The sequence below is a fragment of the Balaenoptera musculus genome, chromosome 5, assembly GCF_009873245.2.
Source record: "Balaenoptera musculus isolate JJ_BM4_2016_0621 chromosome 5, mBalMus1.pri.v3, whole genome shotgun sequence".
Classification (NCBI taxonomy): Eukaryota; Metazoa; Chordata; class Mammalia; order Artiodactyla; family Balaenopteridae; genus Balaenoptera; species Balaenoptera musculus.
In genome coordinates, this window is record NC_045789.1 from 87,649,574 (window position 1) to 87,676,835 (window position 27,262).

At 37.9% G+C, this 27,262-nt stretch overlaps 1 protein-coding gene across 1 annotated transcript in view; it reads right to left on the minus strand.

Moving 5' to 3' along the window:
* Nucleotides 1–3,836: 3,836 nt before the first annotated feature.
* Nucleotides 3,837–27,262, minus strand: part of RBPJ (recombination signal binding protein for immunoglobulin kappa J region) — a 117,507-nt gene continuing 94,081 nt past the window's right edge. Inside the window, 9 exon segments of the mRNA XM_036852574.1 lie at nucleotides 3,837–7,735; nucleotides 7,896–7,999; nucleotides 8,375–8,394; nucleotides 8,397–8,529; nucleotides 9,596–9,736; nucleotides 15,779–15,891; nucleotides 16,047–16,184; nucleotides 19,809–19,983; nucleotides 24,248–24,413. Of these exon segments, the coding sequence (XP_036708469.1) occupies nucleotides 7,420–7,735; nucleotides 7,896–7,999; nucleotides 8,375–8,394; nucleotides 8,397–8,529; nucleotides 9,596–9,736; nucleotides 15,779–15,891; nucleotides 16,047–16,184; nucleotides 19,809–19,983; nucleotides 24,248–24,413 (1,306 nt within the window). The 3' untranslated portion in view covers nucleotides 3,837–7,419.

Sequence of the window (27,262 nt, forward strand, 5' to 3'; positions counted from 1 at the left end):
AACTTAAAAATGCAGGAAACCTAAATACCATCCTATAGATTGGTATCCAGTATACTGAAACTGTAACCCAGAAAGTTTTTAGGAAGGGCCCTGCTATGGACTGAACTGTTCTCCCCCAAATTTCATGCTGAAGCCCTAACTCCCAATGTGACTGTATCTGGAGATGGGCCTTTAGGAGGTAATTTAAGTTAAATGAGGTCATAAAGACGGGGTGGGGTCCTAAGGGCTGTGGGCTTAAGAAGAGACAGAGATGTCTCTCTCTGTGCCATGTGAGCACAGAGCAAGAAGGTAGCCATCTGCAAACCAGTTAAGTGTCCTCACCAGAACCTGACCACGTTGGCACCTGGATCTCAGACTTCCAGCCCTCAGAACCATAAGAAAAAGCAATTCCTGTTGTTTAAAGCCACACAGTATTTTATTACGGCAGCCCGAGCAGACTAAGACAAGCCCTTAGTGAAAATTTTTAAGAAATGGCCACACCCTGAATGAGCTCAGAGCCTAGAACATTACTGGCCATTTAAAAATTCCTGGTTGTGTCTTAACTAATTCCAGCCTCTGGCACTACCCAGAAGTAATAGGGATAGATATTTATGCTTCTCAGCAAAGGGATGCATATTCCATTATCCTTCACCTGAGGGTCTTCTCAAAGATCACACCATTTGCACCTTTGGAATCTTACCAGCTACACGAAAATTCTCAGCGGACAACTGTTAGAGCTACTCCCTGGGACAATCGGTGATTAAAGTCACGATGACTATCTTCGAATCACAATCATTTTCCAAAACTTTTCATTATATCATCAAAGTATGTGAATTAAGAACTTAGTTGTGAAGGTTTAAGGAGCAGGAGAAAACCACAATCACTGACTTTGTGTTGTGTTGTGAGCAAGGACAAAGAGCAGCCTTGTGGGGAGAAAACTTCGTTTCAGGATAAAAGAACAGCTGCCAAAGACGGCTCAAGAGGCTGCTGGGAATGATCTCGTCACACTCTTTACTCCTTTATATGAAGAAGATGGGGCGGGGGCGGCGTTCTGGATTGAGAGTTTGGGATTTCAGCACCAGTGGAAATGATCGACCAGGCAGAGGTGCCAGAAATGATGGACCCGCATGTTGACCGTACTCAATGAGCAGGGTAGTAGAATACAAGGAGGTGAAAAGCCGGGACTACAATCAATCCTGCCAGAAAGAACCTGATACACACCTAAACCTCATACTTACCTTTTAAAAAACTTGTCATAGAATTCCACATTTTAAAGTGCTACTTCCAAGATTTCTCTAGGTCCTGTTGGCATAAGTTCCTGGACTTGGCCCTATTCAGAATTGGCTGGGGGCAGCAGGACATGGAGATCAAGCCGTGGTGGCTGGTGCCTGAAAACTTTACCTTCCCTTTGGAATTTTACATAGAAGAGGACCAGGAGGAGCTCCTCTTTGGCCCCCTGGACCTGGACCTGGCCCGCGTCGAGGCACACAACCAGACCCTCATCCAACTGGAGACGCGCCTCACGGCCACGAGCCTGACACGCGTCCTCGTGTGGAGCTGGCCGAGTTGAGGCAGTGGCTGTTCCACGTGATCTGGAGCCTTGGGACTGGGACCCCCAAAACCGGGCTGGAGGACGCGAGATGCTGCGGCTGGTGCGGAGCCAGCCCCTGACCACGAACCACCTGGCCGACCCCCCAACCCCGTCCATCGTGCTGGACCCGCCCGGCCTGTTTCCATCCCGCAGGAAAGGGAGCACCCTCCCTCTTCGGCCTTCGCAGGCTTGTCCTTCCCGCATGCTTGGTTCTAGGTGCCTTCAGATTTCACCGTGTCAATAAAAGGATGTGGCTCTCCCCTGGGCAGTCGAGACTTGAGGGGAGTTTTGGCTCGGGCACATGGGTAAAAAGACCTGAAGGGCACTGACACGAGGCTGCATTTGCGGCCCAGTCTTGTCCCTCAAAGGCCTAAGTCCCCCGGGTGTAAGAAAGTGGTCCACCAGCAAACATCCAGTAAAACAAGTGGCCCAATGTGAAAAAACAATAAGAATAAAAATTTAAAAAATAAAGTGCTACTCCCGCAAAGCAAAACATTCTATAAATTCCGTTATAAAACAACCTAGCTGTGTTCATCATGAACGTTTCTTGTTATAGAGTTAAAACCTTGTTCCTTTTCTGTATTAGATAATACTTACCTGCCTTTTCTTTAAACCAAGATGAGTCATGATTTCTTACATACGTGTGCATGACACCTTACACTATTTATTGAACACCTGTGTGCCAGGCACACAAAAAATCTTATCCTTAACACAAAGAACTGTGTATAACTGTCCAGTCTTGCAGGTCCTACGGGAGCTGTGGCACCAGTTCTATCCCCCAGCCGTAAGCTTTAGGGTCTAACCTGTAGGTCAAGATGAAGCACCCCATTTGTACTTTACATACATCAACTTAATTTGTTGTCCTCATTGCTCTGTCTAGCACTAAACTAGGGTTTTTCAGGGTTTTTTGTACTGTGTCTTTCTAGATTTTTGTTTGTTTGAGGAGAGGACTTGCTTCTGTGATCCCTCACCACTAGCACCTGATGTAGCTTGCCCTCTGCATGTTTTTAACTGGCAACCATCTACGGGTTCAAGGACAAAATATATACACATATATACACTTAATGGACCTTTCATTAGGTTGCTTAGAAAGTGATCATATACTATTTATAACAAGGGGTAGAAACATATTATTCCCATCTAAATTCTAAACCAAGAAGCTATTACCCAATCTATACATAGACTGGGAGTTTGGAACTGACATGCACACACAGCTATATTTAAAATAGATAACCAACAAAGACCTACTGTAAAATAAATAGTTTTTTAAAAAAAGAAGCTATTACCAATCCTAGCCATTAAAGCCTCACAACTCAAATTCCAACTATATTGTTTCTAAATTATTTAACAATCACTATTTTTAGATGTATTTAGCAAAAATCCTGATAACTTTGCTTATATTTTTTTCTTTTGGGGGAGGTCAGATAAATGAACTTGTTATGATTGAAAAAATATGTAACAACTTCCCCCCTTTACTTTCTGTTTCCCTATTAAACAAAGTACGCTTTCTCTCCAATGAGGAGCTCACACCAAAAAGGAAAAAACATTCTATGTTCTTTCATACACCAAACCAAATGACAACCTTACACTGGAAAAGCAAGCTACTGTTAAATAATGCTCTCCAATCTTGTTGAGATTAGCTTGAAAAGTTCCTGAATTAGGAGACAACCCTTGAGGGGCGAAGCCCATTTCCCCGTGAAGAAGGAAGAACCACCCCCCCCCCCGCAAAAAAAACTTTCTCTTTTTAAAGCACGGTGTAGTTTAAAACATTAAAAAAAAAAAAATCAGCACAGCCATCACTTTGATGTGATGTAGATTAGATAGCAAGGTAAGACTGTAAATATACCAACTGTAGTATGGAATTTAATTTTATCTCTATGAAGTATTCTGAAATCAAAGACGATAATACATGCATCAGGCACATCCAACAGAAGACTTTTACAATGGTTTACATTTCCTTTTTATTTATTTCTTGAAACTGCCCATATTGCAGGTTTCTCACGGATGAAATATGGAACTGAGCAGATTCTTTTTTCTACAAAATTATGGTATAAACTTGCTCAATTTTCTATCTTATTGCTAATAAACCTTACAGGTGCACAGTTTGTAAAATAAACCCCTTAAGGACTGAATGCGTAGAGCATGCTGCAAGGTACAAGAAATAAGCTAAAAATGAGCATATAAACCTACATCTGGACCAACACAGTACTGAATGCTGGCAAACATTTATCACAACACATGGAAAAATTAATAAAAGGAAATACAGTTCAGTCCTGAAAGGGTTAAATAGAAACCCTAATATATTATTGTTTCTAACCATCATCCCACATTACAGTGCTTGAAAACAAAGTCGAAAGTCTGGCACAGAAAATTACACACATTTGTTCAGTACTCATCAGAAACACAGCTGCTTTTGAAATCAAAAATAAGTAACTTGGTTAATAATTGAATAACATTTTGTTTCAAAAAGGAACCCCCCCCACCCCCTGCATGGATTATCTGATTAAACATGACTAGTTAGTTTAGTTCTTAAAAACTGTGTTGGAAATTGAGGGCACAGATGGTACTAGTTTCATTAAAAAAAAAAAAAAAAAAACAAACCCATAAAACAAAAACCTAACCAGTTACAACTGCAAATAAGTCTGTGCAGTACGAGTGACAAATATTTCACTAATTAATACATATATGAGGATGCCTTTAGTTGCCACAGTTTAAGAAAAGTCAGCAGCAGGGTAAATTTTATACTAGTGTTCAACTCTGAAATCATTCAAAATAAAAAGGGCATTTTATATTTAAAGCCTTTAGCTTGCCATCCCAATCTATGTGATCAAATTCAACAGAATAAAAACATATTGGATAACAGACTCAGCTTCTATGCCTATTTTCAGAAACTGCATAGAATCATAAGAGCATAGGCTACACTTCTAATACAGAACTTAAAAAAAAAAAAAAGCTTGAATGTACTATACTTTAACTGAAGTGGTTACCATTCTGAGAGTCTTTATAAGGGAAAATGACCAGCATCTCTAATAATGCCACCATTGGAGGAGGGGCCATGTTCTACCATAACCAGACGACAAGGCTCCTGTAAATTAAACACTGAAAATAATTCACAAAAAAATTTTTAATCAGCTGACAAAAGAACTACTAGTAAACAATAAGCCACAACAGACAAATCATTTCAGTCTTCAGTTTGTGGTATGTAGAATGTCATAAAATAATGGGGGGAGAATGCCTGTATATTCTTGGACTTTTCAAAAAAAAAAAAGAGGAAAAGGGTTTACAGTCTAATATTTCAATTATCTTATTAAAATAAACAAAGAGCCAAAATTAGATATAGTTAAACAGTAAAAAAGCAAAAGTTCATTTTAATAAAGCCATAAACTTGAAAAAATTATTTTGAGTTGCAATGCTGGGTAGGAATAGTTTGTTCTTCAAAAGCATCTCATCTGTTATCAGTTAATTTAGTATAATTTGGTAACTAAATACCAAACCTGGGAAGTGGAGGAAACTTGTGGCCCATTCAAAGTAAGGCAGCACTGAAAACATTTCGGAGCTCTGAACAAAAAGCACTGTGTAAAGACTACTTCCAGACTCAACAGAGAGAAGAATAAATACTACTCAGAAATAAGCAAGTTTGCAAGAAAAAGCCAGTAAACAGTTAAAACAAAGAAAGATAAGGCCACAATGAATTCTGCCCTTGGTCACTGAAACAGATTTAAAGTGTGAGGCAGGATTAGCTTACAAGAGAAGCTAGTGACGGGAGCAGACTTAAAGAGAGAAAGGCTATATATAGTATAATGCAGCCTGTGAGTAATTAAAAAGGCTTGCAGTAAAGAGAAGACCACAATAACTTTTATTTAACCACTAACATGTTTTACAAATGACTTCCCCCTTGAAAACTGAGGAAAAAGTGATGTAAAGACGTTAGGAATTGTATTTACAATGGCAGAGTCTGAGCAAAAGAATGACTAATGAAGATATCAAAGCTGGGGGTGGAGGGGAGTCGGGGGAAGCTACTAACAATGATGTTTTAAAAAGTCTACTGACGGAAACTTTTCAAAATAGCCCAGGACACCAGAAAGACAATTTCTGTATGGAAACTGCAGGAAGTTACAGTTTTGCATTCTTAAGGTACTTGTGGCTCCTGTTTTGTGGGACAGTAAAAGCTTACCACAATCTAGAGGTAGTTTTTACTCAAAGAAAGATGATTGTATTACTAGACCATGTCCTGTAACATTACACACATAGTTCCTGTAGAAAACGTAGCCCAATGAGTCTACTGCAATTTCTAAGAAACCGAACACAGGCGTGCCCGAAGTGCAGGAACAAAACCAACGTAAAACTGGTGAGCCCAGCACACACAGACAGCACACAACCCCGAATGCAACCAAATCTTAACTGAATGGAGAAGAAATGCTTTCCAAGTAGGAGACATTTGTGAAGATGCTCAGTACTGGGGAAGAGAAAACAAAAAAAGGCAGGGAGAGAAATGGAAAGATAAAGTACATTTGCATTTTTATAATCTTACAGCTATCTGTTCCTAAAGTACTGTCTTCCAGCTATTTTAGTTGGTCATCTAGTAAAAGCATCTTGTTTCAAGGTTACAATGATGTTTTGGCCTAGGCTACCCCCCACACAAAAAAGTAAATAAAAACGTGCTTTTGCTGAGATTTTCCTCATTATACAATAAGGGCACCATCTACCAACCGGTAGCAAATACTTCTGATGATATTTTTTTGCCATATGCCAACAAGGCAGAAAAACACCCTGCTGAATGAAATCACTGGGAATATTCTAACTTCAAAATAAAATGTTTAACTTACACATAATACAAGTTATGTACAAGATTAGGAGGAGGGAAAACCTGAACAAATCCTGGACCGCGTAGATACATTTCTGCACAGGAAAAGGGAAGGGAACACTGTAAAAACCAACATGTTCCACGCCATTAACTCATTAATGACTAAATGGCCACATTTAATTCCAGGTAAATGTTAGAACCTCTTGGATTACAACTATAAATACATTTTTTTAAAAAAAGGAACACACGGAAATAACTATCAACGGTGTCTGAGAACAGAGACTAAGTCAACGTACGTTGCATGTATTGCAGGCAAGGCAGAGGCATTTTTTTTAAAGCTTTTGCACAGACTTCAAATAATCTTAAAAGAAATATGCAGGCCTTTACAAGATTTGACTTGCTGAAATCAAAACACCTTCCACTCATGAAAAGTCATAAGACTTCAGCTTTTAAAGAAAATAATAAAATAAAAAGAACAGTTCCAGCCTTAGACCAAAAAGACCTGGAGGAGTATGGTAATTAGATTAAACAAGCATGGTCAGGCTTGGAACCTGAATGTACTTAAGAGCAAAAGCTCAAAGGGGGTGGGGAGGAGAACAACCTATTTGGTAACAAAGGTGTACTATATATACTGTGATATAAAAAGGTATGGTGAAAATGTACCTTTTACTAAAGCTTATACAAGTTCCTTGGTCCATAAAAACTATGTTAGATTTTCATCTTCTAGTTTGATTACCTTTTACTCCAGCCACATCTCTATTTCTTGCCCATTTAAACAAAACCAAACAAAAGCCAACCAAACAAAAATAACAGCTGAAAAAAATCAATTTCCAAAAGTTTGCACATTTTGATGTTTTTTTGTTTGTTTTACTGTGGCTTCTGCACTTCAAATCAGCACTTGCAGGTAATGGGGTTTTTGAATAGTATCACCGGGTATGAAAAGTTTTCCCAAGAAACCACAAAAGATTGTTCATTTTTTCTTTCTTTTTTTTGTCAACATTTTGCCGCACTCAAGTCAGTGTAAGTCCTAGCAAAAAGACGGTAGTTAGGACACAACTGTTGCTGTAGATGACGTGACATTGGTTGAATTTGTGCTGACATTTGTGTAACTCCCCTCGCTGTTTGTGTTTGACTCATTAGGGGGCACTTGGCTGGAGTTGGCTCGAAGGATTGCTCCCGCCGCACTGCAATGTGGCCGTGGCCCCGGTTCTGGGGTGTAGGTAAAGGTAAGGCTGGTGGAATAAATGATTCCATCATTACGGACCAAAGTTACTGGAACCTGCACTGGCTGCCGGACCCATCTCCAACCTTCTCGGAATGCAGAAATGTCTGGGACAACACAGAGCATACTCTCTCCACATCTGAGGAGGAAATAGAAATCACTTAAAAGCACAAAAAATTTTAGAACTCAAACTTAAAACAAGGTTGCTTAAATACAGGACAATCAATATCAGGAAAGAGTCTCATGTACCCACACCCCCATCAAAAACTCTGGATGATGTAAAAAATTATATTAAGTACCTGTACATAGTTTCAGCTTCTACATCCCCAAACCACACTCGTAAATTTGGAGTGAAATTCTGTCCTGTAAGTTCAAGCATTGCTACGTCCCCACCGCCATTCAACTGCAATGCACAGAAAATCAGAACAATGTTGAGAAAACTTTTCATTTTTCATTACAGTACAGTTTCTCATTCGACTACCATGTGCAAAAAAAAACGGATAAATAAAAAGCTTCCTTTAAATGACATGATTATAAAGACAAAGTGAACTAAAAATATCTCAAGATAATACACAAACTGATTTACATTTAAATTTTCTTGCATAAAATTATGCTCCTCTCATTTTCTTCTTTTTTTTTTTTTAAATCAACAAATGATTGTGTAGCAAAACCTCCAAATCACAGATTTGGAGAAAAATCACATTTGTGAAATAAAATTATGCCATGTCATAGCTGAGAGCAGCTGCAAAGAGCTAAAGTCACTTGTAAGTGGTCTCACCTGAAGACTTTCTACAACAGCACCGGTGTGACTGGGCAAAGGACAGGGCCCATCCCCTCGTAAAATGTATACTCTGCCTTATCCGTACTAATGATTGTCCAGGAAGCGCCATCATTTATCATCTCTTTATTTGGTTCTTTTGGGCATGGAGTGGCCTTATGAAAAAAAATGGTTAGAAATTGAGTTTTATATACACTGCAGTATACGACACTTTAACAAAGTAACACTCATAGACTGGCATTAACATGAAGAGAATTTAGTACAAATTTATAAACTTCCCAAGCACAATGCTTTGCCAATCCCTAAACAAACAGAATATTAACATGGAAACCTCACATATGGCAGGTTTTATTTTAATACAAAATATTTCAGTGACATACTAAAAACTAATAATACCTTCAGAATAACCATTTAAGTAAGAGTATACCAGTACCTGTATACTTTCTTTAATAAAAGATCAGTATCTGTGATGTAAATAGCTGTTTAAAACTCTTTAGGGATCCCTGAGAGAGAGAGAATGGGAGCCCCCTCCTGCTCAGAGAACAGCTAGAAACTTACGTACTTTCAGTTGGAAGCAACCAAAATGTTGACTGACAATCCCCTACCCCTACCTCGAAACACCTAGGCCAGACCATCAGTGCTGGGTTGAGGAGACTGGCTGTGTGTGGCCATCTCTCTGGAAAGTCTCCAGATGTTCAGAAATGAGTTTCATTCGAAAGTATAACTATTCTATTAAATCATCTGTTCATGTCATAAATGTCCTCATGAAAGCCTTCTGAGTAAATAGTTAAAAATTAGCTTTTGAAATGTGTCATCATTACTATCTTAGAAGACCCCAATATAAATCTGATGAGAATTATGAACGCTCCTCCAAAATAGGCATGCATCATATACAATGTTGTCTGCACATAATTTCAGGTGATTTACTGAATACTCAACATCTACTTTTGGATAATCTGAGGGGCTCTTTGTTCCTCAGAACTAGATGTTAACTGCTTCTTTTAGAACATTTTCATAGTTTTGAGTTCTTCCTTGACGTAGGATGACTACTATATCTGAGGAACATGTGGGTTAAGGACCCTTGAACTTGAGATAAATATCTGAACACACAGCTTCGTGTATTTGGATACAATTAACATTAAGCGAGAGTTTCATGTTTCTAAATGCTGCTAACCTAATAGTTTGCACATTTTAGATTTTACCAGTAATTTAAAAACATACCTGAAACTGAATTATTCTTTCTTGAGAAAGGCACAAGTACATTCTTTCTGTATCCTTAAGGTAAAATGCACATTTATGGAGCTGTGACACAGGATCATCTGCATCCAGTAATGCGGTCTGCTTATCAACTTTCCTAATTATCTGTATTTCAACAATTAAAAAAGAAAGATCATCACATCTGGAGAGTTTTCATTTCGTACACTGTCAAGAGTACACAGAAAGAATCTGCCATATAACAATACATCACAGGTATTTGTCACATACCTACATACACAAAAGCATTACAAACAATAAAGCTAGGTATAAGAATACTTTTAGATGCAAGCATGTTAAGAATGTAGAGATGTTACCTTTTCCTTGAACTCCTAAAAAAATAGGGCAGACTGGCACCTGTTTTCTAGATCAGTGGTTTCAAACTTTAATGTCCATACAAATCATCTGGGGTTCCTGTTAAACACACATCTGTTCTGATCCCACAGATCACATACGGGGCCTGATATTCTGCATTCTAGCAAATTTCCAGCTGATGTTAATCCTGACCTTTCCAATACTATACAACGACAAATATTCCAACATCAAAGGGGAAATTATCTCTAAAGACCACTATGGGTGTGCTAGTTGGCACCTAAGTCCAGTATCATACTTATATGTTGTTTTTATTTTAACCTAAAAGAGGTTATCATTTTGCAGATTAGGAAACAGGCTCAGAGGTCAGGTTAAGTTCCTCAAAATCACTTGGTCAGTAGCTGAAGGACCAGAATATGATTCCAAGGCAGGCTGCCTGTCCAGCCTGAACTCTTTCCATTACACACTATGACCTTATAATCCAAATATTCCACAAAACACATATGGATATCTGAAAGATAATCCTATCAAACCTTAGATGTTACTTATCACATGGAAGGTAATCACTAAGTGTTTGAGGACTATGAAAATCACTCCCAACAGCATACAAACATGTTAGAACTATTTCTCATCTAAAATCAGAAGAAACCCCTTCCTTGACTACACATCCCTGTCCTTCCCTCTCACCACCCTGTTTCTCTGCTCTCCTTTACAGCAAAACTCCTCTTCCTCACCACCCCAACTACTGAAATCTCTCCAGCCTTTTGTCTCAAAATTGCTCTTGGTGAGGCCACTAAGGACTTCAAGACAGTTGAGTCCCATGAGCACTTCTCTGTCCTCATCTTATTAGCTTTCTCAGAGGCATCCAACCCACACATTCTTCCTTCGGGGATACACCTGCTCTAACCGGCCTTTAGTCTCCAGAGCCGAGTCCCCAGATCTCTTCTCCTCTCTCCATACTCTATACTTTCTATACTATTTAGAAGTTGGCAACTCCTAAATTTGTATCTCCAGCCATAGCCTTGCTCAGGCACTCAACGTGTATATTTAACTACCTATTCAACAGTTACACTGAAAATGTCTATTAATAGGCATCTCAATCTTAATCAAAAACAGAATTTTTTATTTCTTCCTAAATGTGATCCTCCCTCAGCTCATAGCTCAATAAATGACACCACGTTCACTCAATCCTAAAACCGTGGAGTCATCCTTGACTCCTTGCTTTCTCTTACACCCAAGCTGTCAACAAATTCTGTTAGGTCTACCTTCAAACAAATCGGTCACCTCTCATCACCTTACCAGTACCATCGTAGTCTAAGGTACCATCATCAACTTCTTGCCCTAATTTTGACAAAAGCCCAACCGCCTTTCTCTGTTTCCACAGCTATGTCCCTATGCTCTCTTATCCACAAAGCAGCCAGAATTATTCTTCCAAACATAAACCAGCCATAATTCCCTGTTTAAAATTCTCCAGTGGGGACTTGCCTGGTGGCGCAGTGGTTAAGAATCCGCCTGCCAATGCAGAGGACACGGGTTTGATCCCTGGCCCAGGAAGATGCCACATGCTGCGGATCAACTAAGCCCGTGCGCCACAACTACTGAGCCCACGTGCCACAACTACTGAAGCCCACACCACAACTACTGAGCCCACGCACTCTAGGGCCTGTGTGCCTCAACTACTGAGCCCGCGTGCTGCAACTACTGAAGCCCGTGCACCTAGAGCCTGTGCTCCGCAACAAGAGAAGCCACTGTAATGAGAAGCCCGCGCACCGCAACAAAGAGTAGCCCCCGCTCGCCACAACTAGAGAAAGCCCGTGCACAGCAACGAAGACCCAATACAGCCAAAAAAACAAAAAAAACAAAACACACAAAAAAACCCTCCAGTGGCCTCCTATCTTACATGGATAACAGAAAGTCCGTACTGTAGATAGAGAGAGGGACTTGACAAGATGTTGCCCATGGCTAACCTTGCAGAATCACTTCCTGGCACTTCCCCCCACCCCGCCCCCCCACCGACTTGGCTCTAGCTACAATGGCTTCCTTGCTAGTCCTCACACATTCCTGTCTTAAGTTCTTTTTGTCCTCATTCTGTCAGCCTGAAATGCTCCTCACCCAGTTTCTGCTTTCCCAACTTCATTCTGGTCTCTGTTCAAATAGCCCCACTTCAAAAAGACTTCTCTGACCACTCTAAGCACTCCCATTTCCCTAATCCTTTATCCTGTTTTAATGTCTTATCACTTACATTAACCTTTTAATACATTCTATGGGTATTGCTTTAGCTGGTTTTTGTCGACCTCCCTTCCAAAATGTAAGCTCCGGGCTTCCCTGGTGGCACAGTAGTTAAGAATCTGCCTGCCAATGCAGGGGACACAGGTTCGAGCCCTGGTCCGGGAAGATCCCGCATGCCACGGAGCAACTAAGCCTGTGTGCCACAACTACTGAGCCTGTGCTCTAGAGCCCGCGAGCCACAACTACTGAGCCCGCATGCCACAACTACTTAAGTCCACGTGCCTAGAGCCTGTGCTCTGCAACAAGAGAAGCCACCGCAATGAGAAGCCTGCGCACCGCAACGAACAGTAGCCCCCGCTCGCCGGAACTAGAGAAAGCCGACACGTAGCAACAAAGACCCAATGCGGCCAAAAATAAATAATAAAATAAAATTAATTTAAAAAAACCAAAATGTAAGCTCCAAAAGGAAAGAAAGTCTACCTTGTTCACCAATGTATCTCCAGCATCTAGACAGTGCCTGGCCCATGGGTTCAGGGCTATTTGTAGAATGCACGTATGCATGTAGGACTGTAATACTTTGCTCCACAATGAACATCCTTAACAGTACTCACAGAATATTGTGAGGACTAAATGAAACAATATATGTAAAAGTATTCAGAACAGTGCTATTAATATTATGCAATATTATTGGGTTTTTATTACTTGATTCACACCTGACATATTCCAAGATGATTTTCCTTTACTTAAGCCACAACTATTAAAAATCCCAATCTTTTAAAGTCAACATTCTTCATATTTACACATTTTTAGCTCTGCAGTTTATTAGTCAGAATATTTGCCATTCTACTCACATCACCACTAATTTTTAAGTTTAAAGGGAGACACTACACTTTTAGCAATTACAGCTTCTAAGATATTCTGTGAGACTAATTAAACTCAAGCAAAATGCTTCCATTCAATGCTAGTCTTAAAGGTGTATTTAAATTTAATGACGTTTGGATTTTAGGGAAATAAGTGAATTTTGAATGATGTAAGTTTAAAGCTTACTGTAAGTCTACCGCACTCACCTATGACTTCACCACGTAAGAGTCAACATTTGCCTAGGACACTGTCATTTCTGTAATCCACTGTTTCTCCACTACCTAGTAATAATAAGCATATTGAGAACATGGGCCATGTTTGGTTCAATTTTATTTCCCATAATAGTTCTCTGGACATAGACGCTGCTGAATGACCTAGTCTCACCAATAAAGAAACCAGAGATGTCCCCTACTATTTGGTATCAAACTTGCTGTGATCATTTCTAATTCTTAAGGATAGGAAAGAAATCTGAGAAACCAGATAATACGAATGTTCTAACAAGCTATGTGTGATGAATTCTACATTCATAAGACACCAGAGGTTACTCCAACTAGCTCTCTCTCTCTTCTACGCTGGCTTTGTAGGTTATTGGTACAGTATTTTCTATATTTCTGAGGTAAACAGGATATAGCTCTTAAGGACAGAAAACATATCTTATTCATATTCCTAGCACTATACCTGGTAAATGCCCAGGCTGAATTCATGTCGCTGATTAGTTTATCTAACAGATTTTAGATGTCCCAAACCTCTGGGGCATCTGACAGCCTTGAGGACGTGGGATAAATACTAACCAGTGTTTCTTGTTAGTTGGCTAGACCTACATAGACCGTGCCTGTTTTTAAAGTACCCTAAAAAACAGGATTTCTCACTAGGACATTCATCCCATTGAAACTTGGTCTTGGAGGGAGAGTGTTTTCCAAGCAAAGATCTCCAATAAGGCTAATATTCTAGGAAGCATAGCATGCAATGTTCAGATATTAAGACAGTGTCATCCTTCTTGAAAGCACATGAAAGCTGTAGAATGCCTCCTCTGAAAAACGTGCCTTTGTTGAAAACAGCACGTTAAGTGGAGGTAAAGGAGGGCAGGAAGTAGTGCAGACCATATAAAGCCTAGCTATGACTCTGAGGAATCTAACTCCTCAGTCACACAATCTCTAGAAAGAGGTATTTATCGGTACATTGTTAACGATGGTACTGCAACTTTTCCTAAGGCATTCTCTGGATCAGGTTTTTTATTGCAACATTTTTATAATCAGAGCCACATACTTTTGAATGTTGAAAATATTCCATTAAAAATGACATTCAAGGGGCTTCCCTGGTGGCGTGGTGGTTGGGAATCCGCCTGCCAATGCAGGGGACACGGGTTCGATCCCTGCTCCAGAAAGATCCCACATGCTGTAAAGCAACTAAACCCGTGCGCCACAACTACTGAGCCCGTGCTCTAGAGCCCGTGAGCCACAACTACTGAGCCCATGTGCCGCAACTACTGAAGCCCGCGCGCCTAGAGCCCGTGCTCCACAATGAGAGAAGCCACCACAATGAGAAGCCCGCTCACTGCAACAAAGAGTAGCCCCTGCTCACCGCAACTAGAGAAAGTCCGCGCGCAGCAGCGAAGACCCAACACAGCCAAAATTAAATAAATAAAATAAATAAATTTATTAAAAAAAAAAAAAAGATGACCTTCAAGCAAGGCAGACTGGTACTTTACATGAAACTAAGTGAAAACACTACTTTAAGATTTGAGTCTGTCTTCTAAGTGGCCCATATATAAGCTGTTGCTGATCAGAGGCATAGGCCTCTGAATAGTGATTCTGTAGCACAAGCATTTAATACCAAAGCAAATAAACATTATCCTTGGAATACAGTGACACATAATGAATGAAAAGAGAAGAACTTGAGTAAATGTTGATTCAGCTTGTTTTTTGGTGTGTCTTTCTAATTTATGCACCCTTCTTTCCCTACCTTTCCCCTTTTTATAATTTGCCTCAGGTTCAAGGTTTTGTAAATTTATATTACTATGTTTCACATATTTTGGCTTATGAAGTTGAAATGGGAAATAAAATCACCTTGTACAACCATGACACAGAATAATATAACAAAACAAAAACAATAAAATGATGCATTTACTTAGTTATAGATCAACCCAGCTCCTGCTGAAATAGTCCCAGAAAATATCAGCCAATGAAATATTTCATCAAAGAGATACAAAGCATATTCAGGAAAGGAATACTAAAAGTTCTTCCATTCACTTAACCCCCTCCCCCAACCTGACCTTGAATCAAACTTACTCATAAACCCCCTCCATCTTTAATATAACTAAATTGTGTTCTGTTTCAGAAAAGGAGGGGGAAGATGACAAAGGGTATATGAGGGGCTTTTGCTTCATTCTGCTAAGAAAAGCAGTTTTTTACAGTTTCAAAAAGCCCCAAACACTATGCCTCTCTACCAGAGTAAGAAATACCAATTTTATTTAATTTTTAAATCCATCTTCCTTTGGGAGAATAAAATAATAAAAATTATGCTTATATTTTTAAAGAAATTTAAAATTCTATGCTTTTGAAAACTTGGTCCTGTGTTGGGATGCAGCAGGTACCACAAAGAATGAATAATGTATCTACATTAGTTAAGAAAATGAATCTTAATGTAACTTTATAGTGCCCTCTATTGAACATATCCAGATATACAACCAAAAAGGGAAAAGGCCACCAACGTTTATTAGAAACAGTCATGAAGTCATTAAGGCCATACCAATCTTGGGAGTGCCATGCCAGTAACTGAACACACAAGTTTGACTGTTTGTCCATAATGGATGTATCCATCGCGGACTGTGAATTCTTCTCCTTCTGATTCATCGTCATCCACTGCAGTGCAATGGAAACAGATCAAATTATCATCTTTTAGAACTTATTAATCTGCTTATAAAAATGACAAAACTTAATATATCTGTATGTCTTATTAGTAAAAAGAATTTAACAATTTCACACGAAAAAAATCAAGTGCATATTTTTATACTCACAGAGATGAATATAAAATGCTCCCCACTGCTGAGAACTGGCATGGAAATTACCTCCTTCTACATGCAAGTATCTGGTACTAACTGTCTGGGATCGAAGTCGATTAAACAGAGCCACCTTTGTTCCTGAGGCAATGCATACTGCAAAGAAAACACAGCTCCTATTTATGTGAGTGGGGTTTGGGGGCGGGGCAAGAGTGGAGAGCAAGAAGGGACCAGTACCCGGTGAGTCAGGACTATGCTTTACTATCATTTAATAATTAATGGATTCTGCTTACAATTTTTTTAACCCTCTAAGAAAATACAGATGATAACCCCCCCAAAAATCAAGGTAACTCTATCAATAATGTCAAGCTAAAGATATATAATACGTCCATAAAAATCTTTTTTACATGAGAGTTACACAGTATGTTTAATGCGGTGCTGTTTTTTAAAAGGAAGTTACTTTTAAAATAATAAGTGTCCAACAGTAGGAAATTGATTAAATAAATTATAATATCATTCACCTATTTGAATAATGTGTATTTAAATGCATTGGTAAGAAAATATCTCCCTGATATATCACTGAATGGAAAGCACACTCTTTATACTGTGGTTTCATTAGGTAAACATATACATTTTTATGTGACAGCATGTGTCTCCATGTGCTCACATCTAATTCTATGGAATACATTCATAGAGAGGGGTGTGGAAGGATGTTTACCAAAGCTGATGGCAACTGCCTCTGGACACTGTGATTTTAGAGATTTTGTTTCCTTCTAAATACCTTAAAGTATAGCATTGCATGAAATTTCTTGAAAACACAACCACATCTATGTAAGCAAGAAAATACTCTGAAAATGAAATATGTTCTCTGCCATCAAGTAACTTAGAGTCAGTAGAAATACAAAATTAAAGAGGTTAAATAAAATCCTGTAATTTGAATTGGAAACAGCCTAAATACATGACATTATACCTCCTGATGCAAGAACACTACATCGCTGTGAAGTAGGCTTGCCCTCCAGTAACAAACAACAAAAAAGAACCAAAGAACAACAACCTTAAATCTGATCAAGTTTCTAAATTTCCTGACAAAGACTCTCTCCTTGACCAAACTTTAGACAGGCTCCTCTGAGCCCTTTTTTCCACCGGGACTCTTCCTTGGGCTCTGGCATTGGCCTGCCTAGCCCAGTTATTGCCAAGAATCCTGCTAAACCATCCTCCCATCCTTGATATCTGATCAAGTTCCTCCCCTCCACCTTTATATCTGATCATCTAGGCCTGTCTTTATAAAAATTCTGGTAAGCTAGTTTGTCAAGAATCCCCCTACCCTTGATGTCTCTCTCCTCTTAGTAACTTTTCATCCACTGACCCCCTCAACTCTGTTCCTTGGCTATAAATCCCCACTTCTCCTTGTAGTATTTGGAGTTGAGCTCAGTACTTTACTGAAATCTCTTTTCCCTACTGCAACAGTAGTGAATAAAATCTGTTTCTAACCACCTTTAGTGTCCAGCTCTGTTCCTCTTTGACACTACAATTTACAGAAAATACATTAAACTACACCAAGGAAATACAATTAGCAAATTCCAGTATGTGGAAATCTCTCATGGTCAACGGACTCAGTCTCTTGAATAAATAAACTACAAGAAGAGAGAGAGAAAGAGAGAGATGAAGAGAAAATCCACAGATTAAAAACAAACTCAAGGACATGTCAACACAATATATAGAATAATATCTGGTGGATCTTATTTGAATTTTGATTCAACCAAAGGGCTAAAAAAACCCCCCACATTTTAGATAATTTTAAATTTGAGCACTAGCTAGGTATTTAATGATACTAAGAAATTATTTCTTTTTATAGTTGTTTTATGTTTGTTTTTATGTGATCATGGTATTGTAATTATATTAGAAAACAAGAGACCCTATCTTTCAGAGATACACAGAAATATTTACAGATGATATAATGTCTTGGATTTGCATCAAACTAAAATGAGGGCAGAGGAAAGTGTGGGTGGGGTAGGGTTACAGGTGAAGATAAATCAAGACTGGCTTGAAGTTAAGATCACTGCTGTAAGTTAGAGGATGAACACAAGAGGTTTCATGTCATTATGCAACTGTCTACTTTAGTATGTTTGAAAATTTCCATAATATAAAGTAAATGATGATGATAATAATGACTGAGCAGACTAAAAACCATCCACTATATAAAATCCCATTAAGTTCATAATAAAACAAAACAAAAAAAAAAACAAGCAAATAAACCAAAATCCTAAAACCTCACTGGTCACCTTCAAAGAATACTATTGTTATTCTGCAAATTAGTAAGTAAGAACTTATCCTTGCTTTTCTACATAGACTATACTTAAAGCAAACAGCTAACAAATGCAAAAGTTAAGAATAAAAGAATGAGAAAAATCATCATTTTGCAGCCCTTAATGAAATACTAGATTTAAGCAGCCATCATGAAGGGCTACTAAAATCATTAGGTTAAAGGTTGTTGAGGAACTTTATAACTGGTGGATTAGACTAACAACAGCTCAAATTACTATAACCAATCTTAATATAACAAGAAGTGGGATAACCAGATATTACATGACTTCTGATCTGATAGAAATGAACATACATAGGATCAGCTAATTCTAAAATAAAAGTTTAACCAACAGTTTGTAGAAAATACGAGAGACAGAGGAACACGTAATCAGCCAGATCCAGAATATGGAAATTCCACAGGAAAAATGACCCAGTTTCAACAAATAACACAGAAGGAAAAACAGGCTGGTGGAAAGAGAAGAAACTATTACAGATTAAAATGTATGAACCTTGTTTGGATCCAAGTTTGAACAAGCCAACTGTTAAAAACAACAACAACGCTACACCTGTAAAAAGATATTTCTGAGACAATGTGATAAATCTGCACACGGATTGGCCATTAGATGGCATTAACGAACTACCATCAACTGTTGTTGGGTATAATGATGTTTAAAAGAAAATTATCTGTTAGAGAGTCACTACTGCAGAAATGGTTGAAAGGATAGGATGTCTGAGATTTACATTAAAAAATTCCAGCAGTTGGAGGAGGAAGGGGTTGGTGGTGATAGAGATGATAAAACAGAATTGGTAAAACCTGTTGAGGCCAGGTGGTCACCTTATACTACTTTCTCCCTTTTATGTAAGTTTGAAAGTTTTCGTAATAAAAAGTTAAAATAAAGAAAACTGGGTACAGAGGCTGAAGTGTATAATTCAAACAGCATTTATCTGCTATAGCCTAAAAATGTGCTGATGAGGCAGCAGTCTCTGCCAGTGCAACTACGTTAAAATTTTTGTTCAGGTTCTCAGAACAGCCTTCCAAAGCCCATTTGATGTAACAGTGTTTCTCAAAGGGGTGCTTTTGATATTCTAAGCGAATCAGTTCTTCGTGGAATGGGAACCTTCTCGGGCACTGCAGGACGTTTAGACACCCTAATGCGAACATTACTCCCTCCAGTCACTGGGACAGCAAAAGGAAACTCCCATTTCTCCAAATGCCTCTGGGTGGCAGTGATGAACCAATTCTGTTTAAAAACCACTTCCCTACACCAGGTATTGCCCATTTTTAATTAAAGAAAAGGACAATAAAGCAGCAGTAAAAACTGAATATGACTTTTTCAGATAAAGTGAAGACCACAAAAATATTTGCAAAAAATGAATTGGCTACTGAAAAGCAATTTTTAATTTAAAAACCAGTTGAATTTGTCTTATTAGTTCGTGCTGGGAGTTGAGGACAAAAAAGAAAACAAGTATACATACAGTCAGCATTTTTCAATGACTGCTTCTTTTTGGAAGGTTTGGAGATGACTTTTATCCGCTTGCTGAGGAACACACCAATGTCATCACTATTGCCATAGAACATCTTTACAGAGAGCATGAAGTGCTTTCTCTTGTCTGAATCAGATATATACAATGTTTTGGCCGTGCAATAGTTCTGTGAAAGAAAAGGCAAGTTTTAATAGCACCAAAACCCTGTCAGCTGTACCTACAACTCAGTATGGCCAAGTCTAAGTTTGATCAGACTTAAAGGCAGTAATTCCAAAGAAGAGCTGATAAAACCAACTGTGAAAAGTACTGATCTCTGAAAACAAAGTACAAAGCCTTCCTTATCAAGTCTACGAAATACTAACACTGTGTTCTGTTTTCCCCTCTCAAAAAGGCTTTTAAAAAATAGTCTTTTCTTGTTTTATACAGCTCTACATCTATTTCACAGAATTACCAATGTTATAGCAGTAATTTTTTAAAATAAAATTTTACAGTTAAAAAATTCCATGACTGTCTTTCTGCAAATAAGATATAAAGAAGGCTATCAGAACTCAATTAAATTATGTAAAAGATTTTAGCACTGATTCTTCTCAAAATAGTACATACAATGTTTTTTCTTATATAGCCGAACACTAGAGCAACCACCCATGAGTCTGAGGAAAACAATATTTTTTGAAATAGCTAACTTTGCCCAATGGGATAATTCCTATTGCAACACCAAAAGAACTAAATTTAAAGGTACTAGAGAAAACAAACGCAGCAAAGTAATATGTCAGTTTACCAGAAATTAAATTCTGGTAACTGAAAGGATAGTATTAAGGAGTTATAGCACTTGTAAAACAACAAAGATACTCTGAAATGCTACTATTTCAATTATATATGACAATTCTAAAATCCTTCCTATTCCCCTGATCCCTGTGAATGAGGGAAGAGGCTAAATTATTGATCTCCTTTTCCAGACTGGGTAAATAATGCTCAAGTATGGCTTAAGTATTTAAAAATCTGAAATATATATATATATATTTTAAAAATCATTGCTCTACTTTAAAATTAGGCTAAACAAGTTTCTTGACTACCTCTGCTGTGCGTTCCGTTTAAAAAGTAGTGCAAATGCCACTCATTTAGAAAATAACTAATGGGCTCTAGGTTTTTAATCTTTAAAATATTACTCACAGCCAATTTTAGTACCAGAACAAAAATCATGCCATAGCAGAACAAAAATCATGCCATACTCTATTTCATTTCTCAACAGCAAAGTTATATAAGAAAATTTAGGTACCATCTTGAATATTTTACTCAATTAAGTTTTTATAAATTCAAAAGGGTGATAAAAGCTTTGAGAGGCTTTGTTCTGCACAAGGCAAAGTTAAGATAAAGCTCATAATAGTAATAAGAAAAATTAAGACAACAGCCTTTGCACTCACTCAGCTCCTTTCACTCAAGGATCTCTAAGTGCTCAGGGATGCTGAACCATGGCCCTGCCCTACTTTAAAAAGCTCTGAAAGTCAAATAAAGCCTGAACTATGGAATCATTCTACAACGTAAGACAAAGTCTAGGAAAATGGGTACTGATACACTAAAGCAGAGTACTCCCATGGAACAAAAATAAAATGTGTATCTAAATGAAAGCAATTAAATTCTAATGGCAAAACTTAAAAATGATGAGATCACTTAATTTGAGTGTTAACATTAGGGGATATGATCTATATCAGAAACGAGAAAATACTGAAATCTAGCATAAATGATAAGGTAGACTGGCAAACAGGAAAGGAAAAAAGAGCAGAGAAAATTGGGTCATAACACAGACACTCAAAGGGCTTTATTTTGTTTGGAAAAAGCAAACATATATATATATCTCCTTGGAAGGAAAGGAAATATACCCCTAATTACAAAAGTGAGTAGTCTGAATCCACAAAAAAATTCTAATAAAGCTATCTCAGATACAATTTATTATTTTTTAAAAGCTATAAAGCTACTGACCACAAACTACTCAAATTTCACAAGAAAAAAAAAAAAAAGGACAAGTCACTGATTCAGAAAAAGTATTACGGCTTTAAGACACTAAGTAAATAAAAAGTGAAGTTACATTTGCTTCATCATACCAAAAGGCTAAATTAGCTAATAAAATTCGAAAATAGAAAATGGGATATAATAAATCTGTCTATAAACAATGAACAGTTTAACTTAAAAAACAACTTTCCGAATACAAGATCTTCAGGCAAGAAAAAAAATCTGCCCTGAAATAAAAAAGAAATACCAAATATAATGCTACAAAAGTTTATAGAAATATTTGAATTGTAGAATTTGAATTATATAGACAAAACAATACTAGCAACATAGGTGTAGGGGATGTAATTCTTTAAAATAAAAATACAAGTGTGCTAATTAGGGAAGTAATTCATGTTGCATAGATTACCTAGCTCCAACTATGTAAAGACAAAAACTGAGGAAATGAATAGTTAACAAATTAAAAACATCAGATCCAAAATATTACCAACATATAGTCAAATGTCATGACCATAAAAATAAGGGCTGCATATATTAGAACTTTGTTGTAATGAAGATTAAAATAAGGACAAACACCCAATAATGCAAAATAAAATCCCTCCTTTTTCAATAATGACTAATTGTACCATTCAATGAACAGACTGTTGAAAGAAAATAATATTACCTTAAATGAATGGAGGTTAAGTGAGATAGGACCAAAGTGCCTCTTTCTGAAGCTCAGCATCTATCCCACTGCTTGGTCCATCTTTGCCTACCTGGACCCAAACTTACCTTGTTCCTGTACCTTGACGGTCCCAGCATATGATTATGTTGTTCTTTCTGCCTGGAATGACTTCTGCTGACTCTCAACCAGTCTTATTCTCTATAGACTTCTCTAATAGCATTTTTCATTATAACTAAATATTAACACATAATTTTGGCATACAGACACTGTACTACCCTGTAAATAGGTGTTTTAAGCACTATTTAATGCTCAAGCTCTCAGGTATTCTCTTCTGCAAATTTCTAGGACTTGGGGAAAGGATATAATGGCAGAAGTTGAAGAAAGATGTACTAAGCCATTATGCTGAGAAAAGCAAGTGGGGATGCTGTTTGTTTGTTATTACCTCCCTTAAAATTGCTGGAAGCTGGAAGTGTTAAAGCAAGCAATGAAGTTCAATTAACACAATTATATACAATGGTAGCTAGAATCCTTGGCTTCTTGCTACCTATCTAATCTAATTATCATTCACAGTTCCAAATGTCTAGATGTACAGCTTGGAGACACATCACTAAGACTTTCTATATAACAGAAAAATAGATGAGACATGACTAAGGCCTATTTGTTCAACCCACTACTTAAATATATGTTTTACCTTGGCTCAAGGGTCATAATTCAGAAATATTTTACACTGCTCTATTTTAAGATGAAACAACCTTTATTGTAGTAAGTTTTATCCCAAACCTAATTTAAAATACATAGTTGACAAGCCTTAATGCTAAAAATATAAAGATACAAATGACATAAACATACGCAAATTTGAAGGAGGTTGATATTAAGGCTCCTTATTCTCAGTGCTCATTATCTGTAAAATGACTAAAATGGAATGAGAGTACAAACCCGCTAGCTCACCACCCTCAACCTTGCCCTCCAAACTCCCATCCTTAATGTCAGCTACAATACAGCAAACACTAAGACATTCAACAAAGACTTACTGAATGAGAAAACAGCTATTTATGCAGTACTTTAAAAGACATGCATGTGGTCACTGAAATCAGAAATAACCATTTTTCAAATTTTAATATCAAGAGAAAACAAAGTAATAGTTAATGCTAAGTCAGTGAAGAACTACTTTTGAAAACTAAAGGTACAGACTGAAATAACTGCTTTCTAAATCCATAAAATACAATTAGTAAAACTAACTCATAAATTTTATTCCCTAGTAAAGTAATCAAAGAAAATCCCTAAAAGTCTGAGTAAAGGTAATCATGGCTGTTCTTGTCTACACAGCATAGTTCCGTTCCACACTGAAGCTAAGTAAAACATTTATGATGTTTATAACCCATAATACTTTGTTCCTAGTATAAGACTAAGATTAAATGAGTAGAATAAAACATTATTGAACTATGTATTTTCATTGTTGTTTGACTATCATGCCCCTGTCAGACGGATGAGCAATTAGCCTCCTATACTGGCCCAACAGAAATCTGATTCACAGCCTGCTAAAACTGCTAGCAAGCTAAGGAAGCTTATTGTGTGCCACCTTTAGATGTCAACAGCTCAAGCTCCATGAATCATGACTAAACCACAGCTCCTTGAGAAGTTTATTTCTGGTTCTGATTTATATATTCAAAAAAGTGCTACCAATTGCCATAAAAGGGAAAAAAAAATCACCACTACAAAAACAAGTAAGAAAACTGCATTCTGGTACCATGGTTCTCTTTACCTTTCCTTCCAAGTTCAGCTGCTGCATTTCTTGGTCACTATTTCCTATTCCAATAAATGCACATGGTTGAGACTCTTGTTCAGAACAACCATCACGTTCCATTTGTTCTTTTTTTTTCTTCCATCCACTGCCCATAAGATATACACAAGGAGGAGGGCAAAAAAACCTGAAATAATGAGGGGGAAAAAACACAATGCAATTACATTCAAGAAAGCATTTCCTTTTCTTAAACACATGAATACAAAATCATGTTGAACTGCACAAAGTTAGCTCCTAACGAAACATTTTGGTGAAGTCTTCTGTAATGCAAATAATCATATCCACAGCACAGAAATCAAGACTTCCACTTCCATTTGTTCAGGTAAGGTTCATCTATATTGATGTTACGCATTCACTTAGCCCAGATAGATACTTTTTAGAGCAGGGAACATCTCTTTTCACATAGCTCAGAGTTTTGAACTACTGCAGTTCAACAAATCCAAAGTACTCTAACATATACAAAACATGGTATACCACCACAGAATCTGAAGTTACTGATTAATGTCTACTCAAAATGATGTATCATTAATTAATGACATTCTTGGTATGGATATTACTCTTAACTTCATTTGGTAATTAACCTGGAAAACAGAATTAGAGCAATGCCCAAAGTAGAAAATTTCTAAATACTAATACAACTAAGTAAAAGAATTAAAAGCAAAATGGATCATTGGATTACTATATATCTTACATCCTGAACACCTGCTGTATGTGGATGACTGAAAGAACAATATACTGTATCCTTTCAACTCAGAGACAACCAAGAGATTTGTTTTGCTAGTTGCCAAAAACCCGCCCTCACAAATTCTTCCCACCTAGAATAATTTCCTTATAATCTTCTCTTAGTAATCACAAAATATCTATTTCAAAGCCTAGCTCAGGCCCCACATTTTACATAGTTCAGACCATCAATCCAGTCCTTATGTAGGGTGTAATTCCTTTGCTCAATTACACACACTGACTTACACATACTTTAAAACATTTATGACAGGACTTCCCTAGTGGCGCAGTGGTTAAGAATCCACCTGCCAATGCAGGGGACACGGGTTTGATCCCTGGTCCAGGAAGATCCCACATGCCGTGTAACAATTAAGCCCGTGCGAAGCCCGTGCACCTAGAGCCCATGCTCCACAACAAAGAGAAGCCATCTGCAATGAGAAGCCCTCGCACCGCAACAAAGAGTAGCCCCCGCTCGCCGCAACTAGGGAAAGCCCGTGCGCAGCAACAAAGAACCAATGCAGCTAAAAATTTAAAAAATAAATAAATAAAGATTAAAAAACATTTATGTCATGTCTCGTCAAGGGGCCTGAAAACTCAAATACCTACTCAAATAGTAGCCAAGTAAATTCAAATAGCAGCCAGGTAAGTAATATAAATGGGTGGACCAGCTGTACAATAAATAAGTAGAAATATCCCTTAATTACCCAAAGAAGTAGGTTCCCTCCCTTCTTTCTTGAAGCATACAGCCCTCATGGTAATTCCCACTTTTTGTATAGTTATAAGCATAGAAATTTCTTTCTTAATCTTTTAAGCCCACTGTAAGAAAAAGAAAAAAAAAGGGCTTAACTGCAAAGAGCATCAGCCAATGCTGTGTGGCTCTGATGACAAGGAAACAATTGGGAACAGCAAGCATGTGAGTATACACTCACCCACCCGCTCCCAGGGCTGCACTATGGGCGTGGAGGCCTAGTGCTGGCCACATCCTCCAGCTTCCCAATAGCTGCCTGAAATCAAGTTTTACATGAAATTTCTAATTTTAAAATTTGGCAAATAATTTATGCTTTTTAGGCCAACAGCGTACAGACTTCAAAAAATAAAAAACTAAAGAACTGTACACAGGCATGTGTGTGTACGTACACACACACAGATACCATCATGCTGGATTTAGCTTTCAGGCCACCCTAAAGGTAGTAGATTGGGAGGTTGGGGTTGACATATATACACTACTATGTATACTAACGAGAACCTACTGTGTAGCACAGGGAACTCTTCTACTTAGTGACCTGTGGTTACCTAAATGGGAAGGAAATCTAAGAAAGAGTGGATATATGTATACGTATAACTGATTCACTGCACTGTACAGTAGAAACTAACAACACTGTAAAGCAACTATACTCCAATGAAAATTAATAAAAAAATAAATAAAGGTAGTAGAGTAGTGTCTACTTGTTTGCTTCCCCCTCAGCACCTACTACAATATTGACTGAATAGAATCAAAATATATGGTACCTACTTTTTGCTCAACTCTACCAAAGACTACTTTAGAGGCAATCTACATACAATTTACAGGAAGTGAGCTGGGTTTATTTAATTTTCAATAATTCACAAAAATTTATTACACCCCTAGTCTGTACTAGACACTGGGAATATATTAGCAGTTAAAACAAACAAAAATTTTTGTCCTAATGGAACTCATAGTCTAATAAGAAAGACAATTTTAAAAGGCTAGATGACTAAAATAACATATATACTCTGTTAGCTGATGGTAAGTACTGAGGGAAAAAATAAAGCAGGGAAGGGGTACTTAAAAATGTGTAAGACCTGGGTGGCCAGAGAAAGCCTATTTAAGAAGATGACCTTAAGTCATGACCTAAAGCCATGGGTATCTAGGGTAAGAGCATTTCAGAAGAGGGAATAGCAAGTGCAAAGGCTCCAAAGTAGAAAGGACTATAATGGACAGCGGACAAACAACAGACCAGCGTGGCTGGAGCAGAGACGAGAACAACAGGAGATGAAGCCGGGGTAATGGGGAAGTAGACCTAGTAGGTCGAAGGGATCAGGCTGAGTTAGGAGGAAAATCTTCTGAGGTCTTCTCATATGTATCTAAACCATAGAAAGGAATCAGAGCAGCTTTTGTTCCTGTATACTCTCTGTCACCATGGACAGAGAGGTCACAGCCGAGGCAGTGGGCTCAGTTCCAGGTCACTCCAAGTTTGGAGGGATGCCTGGATTAGCTGGGCTAGTTCAGGAGTTGGC